This window comes from Mytilus trossulus, chromosome 9, assembly GCF_036588685.1.
Source record: "Mytilus trossulus isolate FHL-02 chromosome 9, PNRI_Mtr1.1.1.hap1, whole genome shotgun sequence".
NCBI classification, from domain to species: Eukaryota; Metazoa; Mollusca; class Bivalvia; order Mytilida; family Mytilidae; genus Mytilus; species Mytilus trossulus.
Window position 1 is genome coordinate 64163952 of NC_086381.1, and position 24957 is coordinate 64188908.

Consider the following 24957-nt stretch of genomic DNA (forward strand, 5'->3'; position numbering starts at 1 on the left):
AAATCATGTCAAAATGTACAGATAAAATAAGATGCCTGTACATACTGTCTACAACTTCTTTAAGATGTTTAAGAAATCTGTTTATAACAATATCATTTTCCCTAAATAAAAGTGTGAATTCATCAATTTTGATAGGCAAAATTTTTAGTGAAATGAAAAATGAATGCACTTTGGTGGCTATTTGGTTGCAACAGGTGATTGCAAAATAGCCCCTACTATAATAACACCAAAGTGATCTAATTCCTTCTGACAAACTGCTATAATTGAGAATATCAGCAAACAAATATTTACAGAAAATGAACTTGCTCATACCTTTTGATATTTCCAAACATTTGAGCATCACCCAGGAATTTGTTGAAGTCTATATGGAACATGTGACCCGACTGTTTTAACATAATATTGTCATTGTGTCGATCACAGATTCCAAGTACATAAGTAGCTACACAGTAGCCAGCACAGGATCTGGTGAAATTTTCTACCGCCTGAAATAAGAAAATTAAAATACAATATTACTATAGATCTATTGGTAATGGTTATTAACAATTCTGCAAGACTTGAACTTTTATTTACTTAATTTAGTTTATATAAGAAATTGTTCTGTGCTTACACGTCTGCAAACTATTTTTGTTTATATGAAATTCCATTTTTATTAAAATTTCCACAGTTTGTTTTTGCTTATTGTGATATCTTGTTGTGAACCTCAAATCAATGTTTTCTAATGATATATATTTGAGCTTTTATCTAAAGTCGTGGTCAGCTAAAATTCGTAGCAGTAATCGGTAAAAATAATCTTAACTATCTGACAATCACATTTACTTGAGATATAGTTTTTCACATTCCGTTCATAAATCGCCAAAAGAAAAATTTGTAAGGGTTCTGCGGAACCCAGTGTCTCGCTTACTTTTGCTGTAAATCGCAGGCTCAACAAAAATGAGGAAAAAAATCAATAAAAATATTCCTCTTGATACTGTCTTAATTATTGTAAGAAGCTTCTGTCCAAGTTTGGTAAAAATCTAGGATAGTTAATGAATCTAATAAATGTTTCGAAAACTTTAACTGCAGACTGTATGTAATGTTAACTGGAAGAAAATCTAAGTCCATTTAAAAGTAAAATACAGAAAAAATGGAGTTATCTTTTTACAAAATTTACTTCTTGATACTATCTTATGATCATAAATAAGCTTCTGTCCTAGTTTTGTACAAACCTAGGATAGTTTAAGAAAGTTATTAAAATTTAAAAAACTTTAACCACAGAGTGAATGTAATGTTTCCCCACAGAAAAACTAAGTCCGTTTGAAAGTAAAATACAGAAAAAAAATAGATTTTTTTTTTTACAATATTTACTTCTGGATGCTTTCTTATAATCATAAACAAGCTTCTGTCCAAGATTGGTACAAACCAAGGATAGTTTAAGAAAGTTATTAAAAATTCTAAAAACTTTAACCACAGAGTGAATGTTATGTTTCCCTGCAGAACAAACTAAGTCCATTTACAAGTAAAATATGAAAAAAATGGAATTTTATTTTTACAAAATTTACTTCTGGATACTATCTTATGACTGTAAACAAGCTTCTGTCCAAGTTTGGTAGAAATCCAGTAAAGTTTAAGAAAGTAATTAAGATTTCAAAAACTTTAACCACAGAGTGAATTTTTGTGGACGCCACTGACGAAGACGGCGGAATGTAGGATCGCTTAGTCTCGCTTTTTCAACTAAAGTCGAAGGCTCGACAAAAACCACTACTGACCTACCTTTTAAGTGATCACACTGTAATAATCCTGACCTTCACATTACATAATTCAATTTCATAAAATTTGCATAAAGCACAGGAAACTTTATCACATCAATGAAAAGAACATTACAGGAAACTTGGAAAGTGATGTGTCATATGTAAACATAGGTGGAAAAATGGCGGAACTACAATGGAAAACATTCTGGAAAATTTAAAGGTCAGGATTATTACAGAGCAATCACTTAAAAGGTAGGTCAGAAGTTATTTTTCTTTTCGCGATTTATGAATGGAATTTGAAAAACTATATTTCGAGTGAACACGATTGATAGTTTAGATTATCTATACCAATTACCGCTCACATTTCAGCTGACAGCGACTATAAACATTTAGTCTTTTTTTAGTGGAAAAGAAGAATGTGACCAAAGTACTTGGACGCCCTACTCACACTATAATTTTCCATGTTCAATGACCGTGAAATTGGGTATAAAATCAAATTTGGCATTAAAATCAGAAAGATCATTCCATAGGGAACATGTGTACTAAGTTTCAAGTTGATTGGACTACAACTTCATCAAAAACTAACTAGACCAAAAACTTTAACTTGAAGTGGGACATATGGACGAACGGACACACAGACAAGCGCACCGACCAGAAAATATAATGCCACTCTACTATCGTAGGTGGGGCATAAAAAGTGCCAATAAATATTTAATTTCTACTGCCTGTTATATATATGTTTGTACATGATATAAGGCAATGACTGGACAGGAATGAGCTGCCCATGGGGGGAATGTGAAATAACAAAACCCATCAGAGTTTTTTCTATGTTTAAATGATTGATTAAGTTTTCAATTTACTCTGAAAACAGCTTACCTTCTGATATTCCAGTTCTGTTGGATTATGTTTCTGTAACCACTCTTTAATTGGTCGATCTTTAAATGACCCTGTGACCCCAGATGATACTTGTATTTTACGTAACGTGTCTGATTCTGTTACTATTTCTACCATACCTGGAAATAAATCATCAAACTGAATTTTAAGGAAGGTTTGTAGAAACATAAATTGTGTAAGTAAGAGCCTACTTAAAAAGCTCTTAGCATCCTCCGAACATGCCATGAGCTTCCTTATTAGAATAAATCTATGATTCCTAAATTGGGACCTCTTTCAACAGCTTTTAAATTTTATTCATATCAAAAGCAAAGGTATTAAATTAAAAATAAGTCAAGTAATAATATTTATATAATTTCTTTAACATAATCAACATATATAAATGTATATTAGTTTTAGAAGAAATAAAAACAAACTTATAATACAGTGGCGGATCCAGAACTTTTAATAAAGGGGCCTCATTCCAGTCATGCTTCAGTGATTCCCTATATAACCAACCAAATTATTCCCTCCCAGGCCCCTGGATCAGACTATGTAATATAAACTATAACAAATATGATTTTAACATCAATTTGGAATAGACTACTGTTTAAAAAATTAATGGTTCACTTAAAAAAAATTATGAACTTAATACACACTAAAGTAGTCATTGGAGGATCCAGAACTTTACATAAAGGGAGTCCACTTGACTGACCTAAGCAGGCGTTCCAGTCATGCTTCGGTGATTCCCTATATGATCAACAAAAAATTTACCACAAAGGGGAGGGGGGGCATTTTCACTGTATTAGTACACATTTGTGTTAAGGGGCCAGCTGAAGCCTGCCTTTGGGTGTAATATTTTTTCTCACTGAGTTGAAGACCCATTTCTGGCCTAGACTGCTATTTGACACATCCCAATTTTCATGCTCGATTTTACTATTTTATTACCCTTTTTAGGTCCAGTAGCAAGACAAGAAAAAGTAATCATTTTCAGATCTAGTCCTTGTTTTAACCACAATCTGTCCATAATCCTTATCATCTGTAGGGTTAACATGTCCTGTCGTAAATCATCACCAACCTACAAAAAAATAAAAAAATAATTAAGTGCCATAATTAACCGAAATTAAGATTTCTCTAATTCCTACTCAATTAATACTTTTCCTGACCTGTTGATTATTTTTGTTTCAATGTGTTGTTCATTTGATCTCAGTTTGACATTGTTGAAAATTCCATTATGACGGCTAATTTTCTTGCTTTCCTCTGAAATTCCCATTATGAAGTCATGAAAAAAGGCTGTTGAAGTTACATAAAAAGAACACGTTATTTTTGCAGATCATTTAATTATGATATTCTTCATATCATCCAAAATTCATTAGAAAAATAGATTCCACCACAAAATATCGTGCAATACGATATTCATTCACATTCGACAGTTAGAAATTAAATATTTAAAACACTTGGCGAGCCTCTTGTTTTAAACTTGAAGTTTAACTGTCTCGAATGGATAATTATCATATTACACTTGCTGCGTGGTAGAATTTATATATATCTGGGTTTTTTTTTGTTTTTTTTTAAATCAGTACTGCATCAAAGCAGTGAAAAGAATACTCCAGCAGGGATGTATTGTTTGCTGAATTTTTTTTATCAACAATAAATGTTTTTTTGGCCATTTGGTCTCTGGAAGATAGTAGTAGTAGTCTTGTTATGAGTATGGGATAACACCAGTTTACTCGGAACTACACAGACTTGGGTTAATTACTACCAATGTACATTCGGAAGACGACTACGTCATATCAAGGAATTCCGGGGTTTCCCATAGTATATTTGGCAGTCATTACCCTAGTTGTTATCCAGATCAGACGTCCCCACATTGATGAGCGGCCTATTAGAGGACTAATGACTCAAGCATAGGATTGTTATATTTAGGTAATATAACGCATACACATAACCCCATAAAATCATTACAGTCTTGTTGGCAATAATACCACATTTCCTATCTTATATTTTCATTAAAAAAAAAAGAAATTTGAAACTCTCTCATCATAACTTATCTACCCTAACCAAAAACTTTACGAAATGCTGTGACCAATTTCTGGATTTGCAACAGGTGTCTCATTAAAATATATCCGATATATCTTTATATTCATAAACACTAATCATACCTTAAACATAGAGTAAACAGGATCAGCATGCTCCTTGGAATTCTTAAACACAAGTTTTAATGGAACAGCATTTGATGTGAAATATGAACACGACTGAAATGAAAAAAAAGAGTATGAAATTCATTATTTCTGTTTAAGAAAACAAATGACTAATTGCATAATAAATTGTTCAAATGTGGCAACATAAATATATTAATATACATACTGGTATAAGAGAGGTAAAAGATACCAAAGGTATAGTCAAACTCATAAGTAAAAAAAATATATTCAAACTGATAAGTAATTTGCATAGAAATAGTTTAGGCTTCAAAATTACCCCATTTTGCAGATATTTTTATTACAAAACAGACTTTAACATTATCATTTCTTACTGTATACTGAAACTGTATTTCTCAAAAGCTATTGCAAAGAATTTGATTTGTATTCTACAGGTAAAGATTATCTCCCCTGAATTTGTTCTCCGATACTTACTTTCAGGTCAAGGCCACAAACTGATATACCAGGGTTGTAAGGCATCAAAACGTCTCCTTTGTCATGGAATAACTCATAAACTGTTTGTAATTCTCTCTTTAGAGTATTCTGAAATAAAAATTAAAAACTTACGAAATATCTTATATGGTATTCTGAAATAAAAATTAAAAACTTACGAAATATGGTATTATATACCTAGTAGTAAATTGTATATGTAATACAATCAATGACAATCCTGCTTTGTCCATAATGATATGATATAAATATAAAATTAATGATATGAATTCAAATAATTTGGATGAAAATTTTACCAAAATATTAAATCCTATGTCTGAAAAAGAATTAATATCTATTTGTATGTATATTGAAGAAGCTCTTGATTTGAGAGACCACCATACCGTTTCATCAGATAATTATCTTTTACAGTAGTTCGTGCGTGCATATACCATGTATACACATATATCTTATATAGGTGATTGTGTGTTTTAACTAAATTTATGAAAATTTAGAATAATAATAATGTATAAGTTTATGGTATCAATATCAGTTTATAATGTAATGGTATACATAGAAATTGAAAAAGCTATATGATATCCACTAATATGTAATCAGTATGAGTCATGGTTACAAAGGTTTTATTAAACCCCTAATATGTATTATGTTATGTGACATGAAAAACATTGAGGCACAAAATAATTGTCATTTATATAGTAAAGTGTATATGCTATGGCCTTTAAATTTTCAATATCACAAACTGTATCAACCCTCAACTTATATAGCACCTGCATACGGGGTATATATCTCCCAATTGATACGATATTCCCGTGCTTGCATTTCCTATCATGATTTTCTTGATAGGGGTTACTGCTCACAAGGAAGCTATTAAACCAAGAGTTCCAAATGGTGAAGTTGAAATCATCCCTTCGTAAACTTTACGGACGCCATCACGAGTTGGTTGACCGTTATGGAATAACCATTTCACAAATGATATCGGATATGTTCCTTACGTCGTAACTACAATCCCCTTCCCTTTCATGAATGTGACCTACCAAATTAGACTATTTACCGGATTTGTAATCACATAAACAACACAACGGGTGCCACATGTGGAGCAGGATCTGCTTACCCTTCCAGAGCACCTGGCATCACCCCTAGTTTTTGGTGGGGTTTGTGTTGTTTATTCTTTAGTTTTCTATGTTGTGTCGTGTGCACTATTGTTTTTCTGTTTTTTTGTTTTTATTTTTAGCCTTGGCGTTGTCAGTTTGTTTTAGATTTATGAGTTTGACTCTCCCTTTGGTATCTTTCGTCCCTCTTTTATATAATGAAGGGGGATAGGACATTGATCGGGATTCGGGGATTGGGTGTTTTTAAGTTCAGGATTGATCCTTTCTGGATCTGAGAATTCTTTTTCTGATTTTCATGATGTCAGGATCTAAATTTCGTGTTTTTAAGCCCAGGATTTCAGGATCAGGACCCCTCCTACCCCCACCCCCAACATATCATCCCTCCTGCAAACAAGGGATTTACTTACATCTTTGTCTTTAGCCACTTGCACTCTTTCTGAAGTTTGTGTCAGACATTTGACCATTTCCTCCTGTTTTTTAAACTCTTGGTATAGAGCATCCCCAGCCACACTGACCAGTGCCACAAACATTAACTCGTATCTTCTTTTATACCCCTGGTCTTGAGCCGCACCTTTTAACAACCTATAATTAGATATAGGAAGATGTGGTGTGAGTGCCAATGAGACAACTCTCCATCTAAATAACAATTTAAAAAAGTAAACCATTATAGGTCAATGTACAACCTTCAACGTGGAGCCTTGGCTCACACCGAACAACAAGCTATAAAGGGCCCCAAAATCACTGGTGTAAAACCATTCAAACCGGAAAACCAACTGTCTAATCTGTATAAAAAAACAAGAAACAAGAAACACATTTAAATTAAATAAACAAAGGACAACTTCTGTACATCAGATTCCTTACTTAGGACAGGTGCAAACATTTGCTGCGGGATTAAACGTTTTAATGGTACCAAACCTTCTCCCTTTTTCTGAACCAATAGCATAACATCACAACATAGAAAAACAAACGATAAAACATCAATTGGAAAGTATTGAATGATATATCAATGCACCTGCAATCTAGTGGTTGTCATAAGTTGTAAATCATTTCAAATTAAGGGAAATATCTTCTTTAAGCAAAGCTTAGATCCGACTCCTAATCTGAATTTTGCTATGCCAAGGGTCCTTTTTAGTTTTATTAAGTCCTGTATTAAGCTTTGAATTTTCAAATATTGTGGCCTTAGTCATCACTGAGGATACATTATCTGACAAAAATGCACAAATTGGTACAGTTTATGTAATTGTTCTCTACCATATTGATTTTTGTTATTTCATTGTACATGTAGCTTAAATAAAGCTGTTTGTTTTCTCTGCTCAATTTCTTCACGTTTTGTCATTCAGTAAAATGTTAGTTTATAATATGCATTAAGTGTTATGCTCAATATTGAACCATGTACCATTAGATGATTTTTTTCTTCTATCTATGTCCTTAAGTCTTCATGAATGGTTGTCCTATTGGCAATAATAACACATTTTCTTACTTTTTTTAATAAAACAAAATATACACGTTTCTTAATATGATGAAAACATTTTTTTTTAAATTAACTGTATCAAATAATAAATACCAGTGCCATATTCAGTTTCCAACATTGAACAGAACATTAAAGACTCTTATAAAAGAAAGTTCAGGTTTAAAACTGGTTTTACTAACTCATAAACCATAGGAAGTTCTTTGTTCGTTCAGATTTGGTTTGAACCTGTTTATTTATAGGTATAGGTTTTCTCCATTTTGACCTTGAGTCTACTTTTAAGGTGGTACCTAACACTACAGAGAGATAACTCTGTAAAGTCAGCTAAACGTTTTAATTACGTTGTGTTGTAAAGGGAATAATTAGCTTCTCAAAGATCAAAATTGGTGTTTGTCAAACTGATATATAACCAGTGTAATTTTTCCGACAAAAAGGTTGGTTCAAAATTTTAGAAATTTTATGTTTTTGTTAAAGGGTCAAAGTAAATACTTTGTCAAAATTTTATCAAAATTAAACGAGCCCAATTAATTTTAGTGTACCACCTAAAGTTACCTGCAATTTTCTATTCTTACCAAAATAACTGATGAGCAAATCTGATACTTTTACAAGCTTGCTCCAGTAGCAGTTTAGCTAATGCTGATCCATGGTAACTTTCAAACTTCAATGCCTGAAAAGAATAATAATTTCTTTTATCTCTCACAATATTTAATTTTAAGCCAATAGCATAACATTTTGTCTCCAGATGTGATCTTGTATGTCCCTTTGTTTATTTTAAAGAAAATCTTTCATTAGGTAAGGTCCTTTCCCATTATAATTCTTTTCATAGTTATGATTTTATAAAACTATTTATTTATTCATTTATTTAATGTATTTAAGTATTAAAACAAGTGTAAGGCTGTCCTTGGTTCATGTTTGTCATATTTTTTTTTGTAAAAACAAATTGTTGTAAACATGATAAATTATCCTAGTTGTTTTCTCCTTTCAATTGTTTTCCATCTATTTGTGTTTGGGCCTATTATTGCAGGCTATACAGCAAGATTCAATTCTCATTGTTGAAGGTTGGAATGTGACTGATTATTTCTTTTATCCCCACTTTTTTTAACTCCACATCTCCTTATTTTGATAGGTATAAGGACGTCAAATACTACTTAAAAATCAAGTACAATTTCATACCTGTATGAGCTGAGGAAGAAAATCAATGAGTTCATCAGTTGGCATATCCTGTAAACATCTACATGCAAACTCTCTCACGTGTGTGTCTGAATGTCTGTAAACAAAAAGATACAAGTCAACAAATCATCTTACAGAAAAAAGTAAAAAGACAAAAATACTGAACTTCGAGGAAAATTCAAAAAGGAAAGTCTAAAATCGAAAGGCAAAATCAAAAGTCCAAATACATCAAACGAATGGATAACAACTGTCATATTCCTGACTTGGTATAGGCATTTTCTAATGTAGAAAATGGTGGATTGAACCTGGTTTTATAGCTAGCTAAACCTCTCACTTGTATGATAGTCACATCAAATTCCATTACATTGTCAACGAGACACTGATAATGGTAATTAAATTTTAAGCCTCTTGTAAATTTAACCTTTTAACAAGTGAATTTCATAACTTCCTTATATATGTTATAACATCACATTTATTCACAACCGGTTCACTATTTTTTTATTTACTTTTGAAATGTAACATGTAATCTTTCTATGCAGTTTATCAACTACATGTATACTATTTTTCTCATTTTAAAATTTTAAACAACACAAAAAAAATTATAAACATAAATAACGAACTCTGATAAAAATTTTAAACAAAAAGTCCTTTATCAAATGGCAAAATCATAATCTGAAACGAATGGAAAACAACTGCCATATTCCTGACTAGGTACAGGCATTTTCAAATGTAGAAAATTTTAATTCATTTCTGAAAAGTAAAGATTTTTAAAAAACATACTGAGGAAGCAGTAATTCTAATGACTGCATGGGATCCAACTTCTTCCAGAGTCCTAACAAATCATATATTTCTGATAAATGTGAAAAATCCCAGTTTATCTGTCCCTGTAGTATCCATGGTAACAGATTTGAATAGTCATATAAATAATGTCTATATTGCCACAATATTCCTAATTCATCTGCTTGGCACCTGTAAATACATAATTAACAGTATATATCAAACATGAATATTTCCTTAGTATTTTGTTTATTTTATTTTGTGTGTTGGAATGTATTTACAATGTCTACTTTGGATTCATTTATTTTCGTGGGTAACAATTCTAATGGATTGTGGGAAAATTGTATATTTTTTTTATATTTTATTTTGTTGATTTACCAAAGTCTACATACTGTGAATTCATTTACTTTCATGGTATCATTTTTCGTGGATTGAGGAAAAATTGCATTTTCAATGAAATTTGATTTCATGGTTTTGCTGATCTCTGCATACAATGCCTATATAGAAAATGCAATTCGTTGAACATTTGAAATTGTGGTTCTTCTGTACCAACGAAACCCACAAAAATTTGTACCCATTGAACAATAATGAATCCACAAGTACTACTTCTAGTACTGTACTAGTCTATGTAAAATATTAACAAACTAATGGTTGGCTCTAAAACTCTCTACAAAAACACTATTATCAAGTTGTCTGCCATTTTGTCATTCTATAGATTGATTCATTATTGGTAATGGTTACAGATGAACAGATAATAAGTGTGATATAAAACTTTTTTCCTGTTATTGTATTCCATTAGGACAATTGATCCTTAACTACCACAACAGTAGCTTTGTTAAATATTGACTTACCATATAAATACTAATGTCTGAATCATAAGAACATATCATAAAACTAGGCAGCAAGATCAGGTAAAAGCAAAAGAGAGTACAATATAAGACAGCCCTTCAGATTCCGGAGAATAACATAATAGAACTGAGCCTTTTAATATTACCATTGTTTATTCTTCTAAAACATTTTGTAAAATAAACTTGTAAGTACATACCATTTAATCTATTTTTTTTGTTAAAAAGCCACTGAAAATAATGGCCACATATCCTAGAATTTTGTATATATTGTATATGAAAGGCGAAGATTTAAACTATATATTAAAGCATTGTATTGATAAGTTGAAGGCCATTTTGACAAATTAGATAAGCCAAGAATTTCAGTTAGAAAAATCTAAAATTTCCATTCAAGATGTAATAGAACATCACACATTTTCTTCCATTTATACTTGTCAACTTTTCTCATTTTAAATTTTATATAATCAATAACATGTATATTTCTTTTTTCTATTTTTTCCTACCCCTGATCAAAATAATATGCCTTTTAGATATTGAATGCATTTCCTAGCTAATGTTGATAAAAACAAGCAAGTATATTATGTAGTAGTAAATATATCTGAATTATCAGAAACTTATAGAACCTTAGAGAATAATGATAGCAACTTTTATGAACTAAGTAACACATTCCCCATAAACTTTCCTGCAGATCTATTCATTTGTTTACACTCAAAATAGTTCAAAGATTATATATATTGTAAAGGAGTAAACACATTCTTTAATATGAAGTAAATTCAAGTCCTTTCAATGCAATCACAAGTCAGATATACAATAAGTAGTACAAATACATGTACCAAGAAAATTCCAGTTGGACAAAAAAAGTCTTACCAAGTTATTTCTCACCTTTCAATAATAAATCTAGTAAATTTGAAAAAAAAAGTTTTTTACTTGAGATCAATATTTTTATATTCATCAAATTTTACGCAGAATAAAACTTAACATTATCATTTTTTTTATTTTTTAATAACTGCCTCTTCTCAAATTTTCATGGGTAAACATCAATTCTGATGTCTTAATTTCCATCCTCATGTTTTGCAATAATTACAGCATGAAAAAGGAAAAATTTGGGGTGAAATTATATTTGATAACAATCTAATGAAAAACAAGAATGTGTCCCAGGTACATCCGCACTGTCATTTTCTATGTTCAGCATGTTCAGTGAACTGTGATAATTGGGTAAAAACTCTATTTTGGCATTAAAATTAGAAAGATCGTATCATAGAGAACATATGTACTAAGTTTCAAGTTGATTGAACATCAACTTCAGCAAACACTACCTTGACCCAAATCGAACGAACAGACGGAAGCACAGACCAGAAAACATGATGCCCATAAATGGGGCATAAAAATATAAACAACTTTATATCTTAACCCTTTCCTCCATTGAAATTTTTTTTTTGCCTACTTGATTCGCATAGGATTTTTTGGATAAAATGCTGAACTTATGATTTGAAGTATTAAAGCATTGTGAAAAACAACTATTTCATTAAATAAATTTAAGTCAGATATTCCTATGATATTCCTTTTCATATTGGATACAAACTTTATTTAGTCAACTGCAGACACTTTGTAGTCGAAGTGTTTCAACTGAGGTAATACACAGGCGTCAAAAGGCGTCATTATGGAGTAAAGGGGGTGGCGTAAAAAGGCGTCATTATGGAGGAAAGGGTTAAAGGGAGAGTACTAATTGGCTTTTATTATTTGTGATAAGTACGAGCACATATAAAGCAATATCAAGTTGGCCCCTAGTATACACCTTATTCTATTCATCAGCCATTACTTAACTTCACAAAGGTTCCTGTTAAATTTTGACATCACTATAGAAAATAACTGTGGCCACAACATTAATGGAACAAGGGTTGTTGTATGACGTCAATAGTTCAAGATGCACAGATTCTTATGGGCAGATACAGCCATTTTAAAAAGGTGGCGGGGAGGGGGGGATAACCCAGGACAAATGGGGGAGGGGTTCCAACTACATGTCCCTATTCAAATGCATTGATGGTCCAAAAAAGGGGAGGTTCCAACCCCCAGAAACCCCCCTGGATGTGCCACTGATCATTAGTCTCCACATAAAAACAAGACATTGTAATAATGTTACGAAACAGTTAATCATTATCTTTTACATTTGATTACTTACGATGAAATACAATCTTTCTCCATCACAGTTTTAATAACTTCTTGGATTTCTGGTAGTAATGAATTAAAACTTTTTTTTTGTCTACAAAAAATAGTAATCAAATTATATAGCAAAAACTTTATTCATCTTTTAATTGTCTTGCAGATATTTTGAATTGATATCTTAGTTTCTGTGTCACAGATATCTGCCCCATGTCTCTTTTTGTTTACTGTGATCCAACTTATTTTGGCAGCATGATTTATATTTGAAATATTTTTCTTCTTGTCAAAGTCAACAAATTAAATCAATGGAAAAAATTACTTGGTCTTCAGTCGATTGACTTTTATTAACACTAAAATTGATAATATATATTGTATATTCAAAATAACTCTATCATATCTTGTGAAGACTGAGTACTGTTATATTCCAAGCGCACTAAAATGCTTAGAAGAAAAACTAAATTTTACTGCAAAACAAATTATGGTAGAGCTATTATTTTTATTTTGTTTATATCTGTTATTTTATGAAGAAGATGGCCATATTGAATTTCGTATTATCACCCTCTTTTCAAAATTTTGAAATATCCAACTTACGAAATTTTAGATGTCATAACTGTTGGGAACTCAACATGACAACCAAAATCTGGAAAATTTATCTGGAAAAACAAAAAAATTATACCCATCAGTTGTAAAGTCAAAGCATTTAAATACATTCAATATATACACCTGGAAAAAAGTATTGTAACACTTCTATTGAAAACAATGTAAAATGACATGATTGCAGAATGTGTATAATTTGGGTTTTACCAAATACTTTTATTATATTACTTTTTATGGATAAAAATTAAAAAAGCTATTCCAAAATTTATAAGGTAGGTAGATAGCCACCACTCAAATAATTAAATTTGTGAAGTTGAATTTCCCTTAGAACTTTTTAAGAATTATAAGTTGAATGAAAATTTTTACTTTACAGGTTGTCATGTTTTTAAAAATTTCCTCCAATATGCATGCCCTACTAAATGTTTTATTCTTAATTTTAAGTTTTGTATGTACTTTGTTTTCATATCTTATAATTGTCTTTACCTGCATTAACACAGTATCATTCTGTATAACAGAACCAATAGGTAATAATGGATCAGCTGCAGCATGCATCCTTAATGGAACTAAGTGACTTCCTCGTATCAACTCTCTACAAAAAACATTTGAATATCCTTTACTTTTATGTTAATATTTTCTTAATCTTGTTAGAATTAATCTCTCTTCTCGAAAAAGTGTTAGAATTTGACAAAACCTTACAGCCCTAAGACTAAGATTTTGTTTATCTCTGAGTGGTTATCATAGTATTAGTGAAAGATTTGCATAAAAATGCTGCAAGGATTTAAAACAAGAAAATATCAGCTGTTTTTTGAAAATTTAGGTTTGGCACAAATTTGGGCTTTCATTACACTTGATTTTTGCACAAATTGTTTTGTAATAATCAGGTAATAAGTTTTCTAAGTTTTCTAAGTTTCATATTTTTGATGTCCTTTTAAAGCAAACTATAGGGTATGGGTTTTTCTCATTGTTGAAGGCATGGTTGCCTATAATTGCTTACATCTACTTTGAACTTGGGGATAGTTGTCTCATTTGAAATCATACAACATCTCAATAATCTTTTATACCACATCTATTTTTACAGGACTAATTTCACTATAAATCACATTTCAACAATTCAATTTTGAAACCAGTCACAACTGGTACCAATACTTACTCTTTCTGTGAGTAAAGCTGTATAGTGACTCCACCCAGAACAGTCTGTAATTTATCAGTAGCAATAGCAGGACTGTTGTTTCCAGTAGCTACTGATTTCTGACCATACAAAGTCAGACACAGCCTTGTCTCCCTTGGCAAGGCCATTAATATCACTTTTTCAAAATTAATCCTGAAAATAAAAGATTGTGAAACAATTTTTAAGACTCTTTAATATCACTGCTATTTAAAAATATCTCCTGTACTTTTTAGAACCTTATATAGCTAGGTTTTTATTCTTTCAAATGAACTATATTGTAATAGCTTCAATAACAGCTTTGAAACCTTTGATGAGCTTTCATAATTATTGAAAAATTGTGCAATCTAAATTTTTTTTTTTGCATTTTTAGAATTGAGTAGAAGAAAGGTGAGTGATTTTTTTTCACTCAAAATCAAAAAGAATTATTAAAGTGAAATTTTTATTATTCAAAATTTCAATCCCACTTATATATTAGCAAACTGTAAAAAAATAACTTATTAACTTTATGTGACCAATAAAAACATTGCAATTTTACTTTTTTTTACAAATTCCATAAATTTTATAACATCTGATCTGACTACTTTACCATTCGTCCCATAGTATCCTATCACACAGGCCAGTATTATTGATGGCTTTAAAACTTGTCATTCTGTCCAGCTCTATCTTCTTGTTAGCATAGTACAAAGAACATACAACTTTATATTCATCATATCTGAAATTAGATTAGAGCTATTAGATATAAAATATATTTCAGAAAGGGGATACTTGGATTTCTAAGACCACCACACCCCTCTACCAGAAAATTATTTATGTTTAGCCATTGCAGTAAATGGTGCAAATAGCTTTTCATCAGCATAGTTAATTACACCAGTATTTTCATTCTAAGAGTAAACTTAAAATTGCATAAACTCTAACAATGTTTTTTAAAGCTATTTCTAAAAAACATGTATGCATTTTATTTTACAGATTATGAACTTCATATTATAAACATAAAAATAACAAATCTTTAGTTTTGTTCTCTGTTAGCCATGGCTAATTTGAATGTCCCTCTTGTATCTTATGTCTCTCTTTTAAGGGGGTCTTATTGGGGGGTTCCGATCCCGGATCCCGCTTACTGTTTGTCAGAATCTCGTATCCCACTTACACTATATACGTAAGCATTTCTTATTATTTTGTCATTTCCCGGGTCCCGCATTTCTTGTTTTCACGACACAATAATTTGACTTTCACGTGTCACGCTTATAAAAAACCGGCAATCCCGCATCACGCTTAGACCCCAATGAGACCCACTTTTAAAATTCTGAAGTCTGTCATGTTTACAGTATTGTGAAGTAATTTATTCATATACAAAACTAATACTAAACATGGTTAAATTGAAGTACTGTAATCCAACTTATTTTTGTGAGCAATTTTTTTTTCCGCGACTTTCGCGAGTAGAAAAATAACAGGAATATACAAATCATCGCAAATATGTAAACCTTGGATCTTTCCTTATTAAACTTCATCAAGTAAATCAGAAAATCACGAAATTAAATAGCCGCGGAGTGGCCAAGAAAGGGTAAAACACGGAATAAAGAATCCACAAAATAAGTTGGTTTACAATATTTAATAAATGACAATAAAAACTATCAGCTTTTCTTTTCAAAATCTATTACGCTATGTACTTTATACATACTTTGTGGACTTAATTTACTATCAACTTTCCTTTTTAAAATCTTTTACTCTCTACTTAATACTTTTGTGGACCAAATTAACTTTCAACTTTTTGGCGTATTATACAAGACAAAATACAGTACTTACTTAGTAGACCAGTACGGAGGAATTCTGTGTACTGTTGCTATATGTAATATAAAATTATCTTCAACAGTGGTTACTGATTTGCTGCCTGAAAATAAAAATACAATTTGAAGTCTGTAAAAGAGCTAAGCAATACGCCATCAAATTAATTAGAGAAAAGTAAAATTTTGCTTGCTGCTGGCATATCCATGCACTACAACCGTGACAATTGAATCGACAGAAAAGTTTTTAACATGAAACCATCAAGAATGCCTGGAAAATAAAGTTTAATTAATATTTAAAGAAGATGTGGTATGATTGCAAATAAGACATAAAGAAGATGTGGCATGATTGCCAATAAGACAACTCTTCATAAGAGATCAAATGACACAGGAATTAACAACTATAAGTTTAAGTCAGTCAAAACATAAGTACATTACAAGTAAAACCTTTTAGATTTTTTTTACATTTAATCTTCCCTTCCAATTCACAAGAGCCAATTTGACAGTTGGTACATATACCTCTTGTTTCATCTTTGTCATCACCAATAAGAAAGTTGGTTGCATCTACTAACCCCAGTCTGCCTTGACTGAAGAACCAATCAGAAAATCGGTTACATCTACTTACTCCAGGGTCTCTTGACAATAGAACCAATCAACAAGTTTGTTACAGCTACCTACCCCAATCTGCCTTGACTGTAGAACCAATCAGAAAGTCTGTTACACCTAACTACTTACCCCAATCTGCCTTAACAATAGAACCAATCAACAAGTTTGTTACATCTACCTACCCCAATCAGCCTTGACTGTAGAACCAATCAAAATATGTTATAACTACTTACTCCAGTCTTTCTTAACAATAGAACCAATCAACAAGTTTGTTACATCTACCTACCCCAATCTGCCTTGACAGAAAACCAATCAGAAAGTCTGTTACACAACTTACTTCTTACCCCAGTCTGCCTTGACTGAAAAACCAATCAGAAATCCTGTTACATCTACTTACCCCAGTCTGCTTTGACAGTGGAACCAATCAGAAAATCTGTATGGAATGTTATGCAGTACATTCTTATGAATTCTTTCACAGCCTTCAGAAGCTGTTCTAAAGCCTCTTCCATTTCTTCTATCAATGAACATTTAATTGCCATACTGAAATATATGATAATGAGCATGTGGTTCACTTATACTGTGGATTAATTATTATTCGTTGGATACCTATTTTCGTGGATTTTGTGGGAACAGACGAACCACGAAATTAAAAGTTCAACAAATACCCAATTTTCTATATGCTTGTATGCAGATTTCTCCAAAACCACAAAATTAAATATCCACGAACATATAAGTTTTCCTCAATCCACGAAAATAAATGAATCTACAGTACCTAAAAAAATCCAACAAAATTAGTATGTTGTGAATGATAACAAATCCACAGTGTCTTGTTCATGTACATAAATCAATTTCTGTTTAACTTTATAACATTGGCGTCTTTTTAACCCTTTGCTATGTTTCTTGTACTTTGTATGCGTAAGTGTATATCAAATCTTTTTCCATGCAGTTTTGTGAATATGTAAAATTCATAAACAAATCTTGAAATCTTTATTTGGTGATATTGAAAACTAATTTAAATGGAGAACAGGGTCCTTCAAAAACCTTTGTACTTAAATCACCCCTGTTTTTAATAAGAGAGCATCATATCAAGTAATATTATCATAATAACACTACGAAACAGGCCAAGCTTCTAAAAATAATTACTATAAATAATTACTATTTGTATTCAGTTATATTGTGCTTGTTGTGAAAGTTTCAAATACATTTTTGAAGTAAAATTCACAAAAATCAGGGTGAAAAGTTAACTGATTGCAGATAATACTGTTTCACTTAACATTACACTATAAACGATTTAAGAAAATAAGGACAAGGGACGACAACCCATGTCAGACAGACATGTATTACAATAATTCCATACACTTAATACAGTTGACATTTTGTTTATAATGTGAGAATATTGGTTAACAGATCTATAAATTTTACCATAAAAAATAAAATAACAAAACATAATTTACAAAACTCAACTGCTTGGAAGAAATATTATAGCAACAGAGTTGAATACAATACTAAGTAATAAGATTAGCAAGTGTTCTTCAAAGCAACCCAAAACCGTAAGACTATTCTACATTGTATATTTAGTATCTATAAGATAATAAAACTCCTTTAACATATTGTACCGATTTTTATACTTTTGTTAATTTTTTGCAGTTAAAACTGCCAAGCAGAATTATATTTCATAATAAAAATCTATTCATTTATACATTGAACCATTTTTCTAATAATGTTAGTTTTGTTACTTCAATATTTACATGTTATGACCATTTTATACACAGAAAAGCTTAGTTTGAAGAAACTATATTAAATGTAAACAGGCTTGGACTTCTTTTTAAAAGCATGGCATACTATTGTAAAGAGTTTTCTTCTAAAAAGGGGACCTATAAATTTGTGAGCAGGTTTTAGATAAAAAAACCAAGAGAAGCTTATTAAAGCTCTTTTTATTTCAAGGAAATACTGCCTTGGTGGTCTCAAGGTAGACTGCTTGTTTCAAATGCATGTGATATTTTGTCTGATCCTAGGATAGATAAATATATCATCTATAAGTTACAATGATGTTTCTGGGTAGGAAGATATTATTCCTTCAAAAGTTACCTTATTAAACACATTTAAAACAAATGATAAAAAATACCTTCTTTTATCATAAACATGATAAATGGCCAAATTCACCAATTAATGATGGATTGGTTAACGTACAGTTATCTTACAAAAGTTTGAGGCAAATGTACTCAAAAGATACTTAAAACTTGCTTTCAAGTGTAAAATGATTTAAAGCTATATCATACTGGGACATTTTAGCAAAACTCCTTTTTTTATGAGATCCAAGCCTGCTTTTAGAAATTCAGATTTTAACCAATGAAAAAAAAGCTGCAGTACCAAAAAGCTGTGACCAAAATAACGGCTAAAATTTTACCATTCCATATAATTCTGCTTACTAGATAGGTTGAATATAAACAAAGGGTTGACTACTACCAAACTAAAGAAATGTTAACAAGAAACAGATTATATTAATAGAACAATGTACATGATGTATATGTCAATGAGACAGCAACCCAACAGCTCAAGTTCATATAATTATGAAATGAGTTTTAAAATACTGATTAAAGCTCATTGTCTAATAAACATCAACAGAAGTAGATTTGCCTCTTTGCTATTTGTTCTCATGGTAAGATTGAACAAGTTCTATTGCTGTAACTGATTGACTAATTTCAATATTAAATTTTACACTTTTAATTTAAATTTGATGATTCAGAATCTAAAGGGTTATTGGTAATTTTATTGTTTGTACACCAAAATAAAAATAATATTACTTCTTAGACAATTATGCATTGTTTAAGATATTATTAGCCAATCAATTGGTTTTGGAGTCCACTTTTGAAATTTTATATATATCACAGATTCTGGACCTATGAATTACTGAAAAAAACATACAACCACAAATGTTGATCTATAACAAGATAATAAGCTTTCAATGCTATTTTTAAACACTGTGTAAGTAGATTCTCCTTTCCAATTCTTAGTCTTACAATACAATATAATAAAATAATCAACATCCAAAGGTTATTTTCATACATGATTTCAATGTTAAAGTTAGACATGCTCAATGAAAATTTTTACAGCATTTCTTTATCATTTATTTATGGAAATGTCATTTGCATGTCTTATGCCAAATTGTTGTTACCTAAAATTAACAGTTTTCACCCCCTTTCGTATTGTAGTATAACACTGAACACCAACGAAAGCTGATCTAACCAAACTGCCTTGATTGGACATTATATGAAAGTAACTATCAGAAAAATTAACCTTTGAAAAAGAAAATGAGAATCTATATTTTGAATAATCAACATTTCTATAAGAAATAAATAGCTTTTATATATTAATATCAAGAATTTAGAGAAAATAAAACCCTGAAAAGATTCTAAAAGCTTAATGCATGATAGGAGTAAAGACCCTCATCATATCAGGATATATTTCAAAACAGGAAACATAATTACCCATGTTTAAGATACCTTAAGGATGAAATGAGTCATTTTTACATACATGTAAAATAGTAAGTGTAACGATTCGCCAAAACTCACAAAATTATGGAATTGTTTTCAAAATTTGATTTACTATATATGTTTTGTTTCATTTGCTTTTTTTCTTCATCTTTTAACATGTTTAAAGAATAGGGACCCTTACACAAATGATATAGGCATCAAATAGTAAATATAAGTATTATCTGGCAAATCGATACACCTATAAGCAAAACATAAAATAATCAAAACTGAACAAAAACAGGTAAAATAAGAAACTAAAATGTGAACTACAACATTAAAGAAATCTACAAAAAAAATATGATAGAACAATTGTGAAAGGGAAAAGTTATTTCCAAAATATACATTGAAATGGTCAATGGTCTTAAAATTTGTAGTTTAAAGCTTTGTATGATAGATTTGTGTTCTAGACTGTTCCAGAATTAATTGCATTGGGATTGGATGGAAGGCACTCCAATTCAATGGGTGGACTATATTTTAGAAAGTAAGCTTGAATAGGGACTGGAAAAAAATAATCAAATTATAAGCAGGGGGGGGGGACATACAATAAAAAGTGCCTTCTGCCCTGCCATACATTTATTACAGGAACATTCCTCAAACAGATTTGCCCTATTTGGTAACATGTTATGGATTTTGAATCCATTATTACTAAAGCTCTTAAAGTATACACTTTATATTTTGTTAAATACATTTCTAAATATAAATTATGATATTGTTCTGAAAAAATCCTCTCCAAAACGATCATCATTTTAAACTCACCCAATAGCTTGTTGTGTGGCATAGTCTTCTGTATCTTTAGACAAAACTTGACTCTCCTGGCTCTACAAAAAGTCAAATGTTTTACATGCTGTGGATTCATTTAATTTTGTGGGTTTCAGTATTCTTGGATTGAAGAGAACTTACATTTGGTAGATGTTTGATCTTACTGTTTTGCTTAAGTTGTTAGCATATATACATATTTAATATTTGTAATGTGTTAAAGTCATACTTTGTGGTTTCGCGAAACCAACCGAATCCACAAAAAATGTTTTTGATCGAATAATAATGAATCCACAGTATTTTACATAAGGCAGATTCACTTGTAAATCAATTATTGTTGTAGGCTGCTGAAAGTTATATTTGTTTTATTGTTGGTTTTGTCATTTGAATTGTTGTTGTTTTTGGCAATGTCAGGGTCTTTTAAAGCTGACTATTCAGTTATCAGTTTTACTCAACATTGCTCATTGCTGAAGGCCTTACACAAGTGTTTACATCCATACTATTTGGACTCTGTTGGACTGATCTTAACGTTTTGCTTAAGTTGTTAGCATATATACCTATTTAATATTTGTAATGTGTTAAAGTCATACTTTGTGGTTTCGCGAAACCAACCGAATCCACAAAAAATGTTTTTGATCGAATAATAATGAATCCACAGTATTTTACATAAGGCAGATTCACTTGTAAATCAATTATTGTTGTAGGCTGCTGAAAGTTATATTTGTTTTATTGTTGGTTTTGTCATTTGAATTGTTGTTGTTTTTGGCAATGTCAGGGTCTTTTAAAGCTGACTATTCAGTTATCAGTTTTACTCAACATTGCTCATTGCTGAAGGCCTTACACAAGTGTTTACATCCATACTATTTGGACTCTGTTGGACTGTCATCTAATTGAAAAACATGCTGCATCTCCTTATATTTTCATACTGTGACCAAAATTTTTGAACTTACTGTGAGCTGTGCTACAATGTTTTCCACTCTCTGTAGAGTTTTTGTTATGTCCATCGTTTCTATCTTACACAAAGTCAAACATATGGCCTTCACAGCCTGACTTAGCTGCTGAGATCTGATCAGGGCTGTCTCATTCTGAAAAATTATAAAAGAATTAAGGAAAACTTTTAAATCTATTGCTTAATGTAATTTTTTTAGTGTAAAATGTTTGAAGCTTTGTAACCTCTATATCATTTTCTGTCTTTTTTTTTTATTCAAAATTGGTCTTTTAAATAATTGAACTGACAAACCTACAAATAAACTTTATTAATTTCAAATTTTATACAGTACCTTTAAAATATGGTCTCTTAATTTCTCCACTTCAACGTAAAACGCATTTAGCAAAATCTCCATCTGTTCCCTGGAGTAAACATAAATATTCCATTCAGAATTCTTTTAATAAAACAAAGTTGTGATTTGTGATTCAGTAAAAGCTGAACTAGTACAAAATAGGAATTTTGTTCAATGAGTATTTTTTGTTCATATCAGTATTAATTTTAAATGATTTTCAATTTCAAAGATTAAAATCAAAGACATAACAAAAAGTTTGGCACTTGAAATCATGTAAATAAATCACAACCTATTTGTCAAGATTATTTTGCTTGATTTTTTAAACATGAATTCTTTTAACAATGAATCATTTGAATGTGGAATAATTTTGAATTCTGGAAAACTTTTAAGAAATATGAGTTGAAAAACCAACTCAACTAAATAGATCATACTGAAATATCAGTGAAAGTAAAATTAACTATAGCCATGCACAACCTATTTAGATGGGTTAGTTTTCATCATACATTTCTAATTCAATATTATTCAAAATTCAAATAATTCCTTGCTTTTTAAAACAGTTATTGAAAATAAGTAAATAAACTGGCATCAGTTTATAAAATGATAAAAGCTCAGAACTTTTTTTACCGTACTTGCAATAAAACATATATGGAGTGGGTCATGAAAAAAATATCTTTTCACTTGTTACTAAAATAACGTTTGATTACTTCTATGTATGGTATATGTCTATCTCTTTAGCACAACTCAAATACTTTTTGTACAGATATTAAATAGTCAATACATACTTGTTGGCAATCATTTCATCTGTTTTTACATAATCTTTAGGAAAGTACAAGCATTGGCTATCATCATCAATCTAAAAAAAAGACATTTACTTTCACTTCAATACTTATTAATTTTCTGTAACTGCAAAAACTTTAAGAAATATACTTTGTGTCATTTGTCTTAATGTTCATTGATGTTTGTGTCCTGCAGTGGCTGATCCAGAACTTGACCTAAGGGGGAGCCCGCTGACTGACCTAAAAGGGGGGGGGGGGGGGGGGGGTGTGTGCTCCAGTCATGCTTCAGTGATTCCCTATATAATCAACCAAATTTTTCCCACAAAAGGGGGGGGGGGGGTCCGGGCCCCCCTTTTATTCGCCTATGTCCTGTACCAATATGATAAGTCAAGCAATTTTCCCAGTTTGTTCTTATATGTTTTTTGTTTTTTTTTAAATTGTATCTCTTTTTTGTAAAATATTAACTTCAATTTTTTTTCTGCATAAGAATATGTTGTTTCTTCAGGCCACACGACAAAAAAAAAGAGAAAAAGCCCAGAAAACTATAGATAGTTGCTAGGATTAAAGAGCAAATCAGTGTGGTCTATCTTCTGCCCTCTCTAAGGGAAGTAAAAAAGCAGACTTCAGCTGCTGTGCATCACATTGTTTATATCTATTCAAAACTTACAGTTCTAAGAAATGGTAATAAGACTTCCTGCCTCCTCATAAGGGTAAACTTTATATCTTCATCAAGCTTTAAGCAGTTATGGACATATTCATATCGACACAATGGAAACTTGCTGCAACAAATTATTTCAAAAGTTTCATGTGTACTTGAATTTATGGTTGATGTAAAAATGTCTAAAACAGAATATGATCAATGGGTATAATCCTGGTACCTTTGATAACTATTAACATCACTGGGTCGATGCCACTGCTGGTGGACGTTTCGTCCCTGAGGGTATCACCAGCCCAGTAGTCAACACTTCGGTGTTGACATGAATATCAATAATGTGGCCTTTTTTTTATAAATTTCCAGTTTACAAAACATTGAATTTTTCGAAAAACTAAGGATTTTCTTATCCCAGGCATAGATTACCTTAGCCGTATTTGGCATAACTTTTTGGAATTTTGGATCCTCAATGCTCTTCAACTTTTTACTCGTTTTGCTTTATAAATATTTTGATATGAGCGTCACTAATGAGTCTTATGTAGACGAAACGCGCGTCTGGCGTACTAAATTATAATCCTGGTACCTTTGATAACTATTAACAAACTTTTGTTCAGTTTTGAAGGTTACTAAAGATCAAAACAGATGGCTATTACAAATCAACATTCTTAAAACTAGTGAATTATATTGATTGACTGGTGTTTAACGCCACTTTCAACACTTTTGTGCTATTTCAATCAGTCTGGTTTTATTTGTGGAGGAAGCTGGAGTGCCTGGAGAGAACCACCGACCTTCAGTAGGAAAACTGACAATCCTAGTCAATAAAGATTGGAGTTGAGTGTAACTACCCTGTGCGGGATTCAAACTCAAAACCTCAGTGTTGACATGCTAGTGATATAAAAGTTAGAAGTTTGACTACTTAGACCATTTGGCTACTCAAGCCCCTTGAATTATATGTAACGTTTGGTTCTATTGTCAATAATGGAATCGATCAATATCATCTGAACAAAGGCTTTAAATAAGGTGATACTCCATATTCA

The 24957-nt window shown here is 31.0% G+C and overlaps 1 protein-coding gene across 3 annotated transcripts in view; it reads right to left on the reverse strand.

Annotated features, from left to right (window-relative positions):
• The window catches only part of LOC134683234 (phosphatidylinositol 4-phosphate 3-kinase C2 domain-containing subunit beta-like), a 44427-nt gene that overhangs the window by 13257 nt on the left and 6213 nt on the right, over positions 1 to 24957 (reverse strand). For 2 of the 3 annotated variants that reach the window (XM_063542407.1, XM_063542406.1), the window contains 21 exons: positions 23936 to 24047; positions 23275 to 23345; positions 22493 to 22562; positions 22163 to 22297; positions 21213 to 21274; positions 17321 to 17463; positions 16340 to 16424; positions 15126 to 15251; positions 14522 to 14692; positions 13855 to 13960; positions 13366 to 13427; positions 12794 to 12874; positions 9773 to 9961; positions 8996 to 9089; positions 8395 to 8489; positions 6762 to 6936; positions 5231 to 5338; positions 4760 to 4852; positions 3546 to 3675; positions 2604 to 2740; positions 313 to 482 (listed from right to left, as the gene is read on the reverse strand). In XM_063542407.1, the coding sequence (XP_063398477.1) occupies positions 313 to 482; positions 2604 to 2740; positions 3546 to 3675; positions 4760 to 4852; positions 5231 to 5338; positions 6762 to 6936; positions 8395 to 8489; positions 8996 to 9089; positions 9773 to 9961; positions 12794 to 12874; positions 13366 to 13427; positions 13855 to 13960; positions 14522 to 14692; positions 15126 to 15251; positions 16340 to 16424; positions 17321 to 17463; positions 21213 to 21274; positions 22163 to 22297; positions 22493 to 22562; positions 23275 to 23345; positions 23936 to 24047 (2415 nt within the window). Of the gene's footprint in view, positions 1 to 312; positions 483 to 2603; positions 2741 to 3545; positions 3676 to 4759; positions 4853 to 5230; positions 5339 to 6761; positions 6937 to 8394; positions 8490 to 8995; positions 9090 to 9772; positions 9962 to 12793; positions 12875 to 13365; positions 13428 to 13854; positions 13961 to 14521; positions 14693 to 15125; positions 15252 to 16339; positions 16425 to 17320; positions 17464 to 20411; positions 20427 to 21212; positions 21275 to 22162; positions 22298 to 22492; positions 22563 to 23274; positions 23346 to 23935; positions 24048 to 24957 lie in introns of all 3 variants that reach the window. The other variant, XM_063542405.1, reaches the window with a different exon arrangement.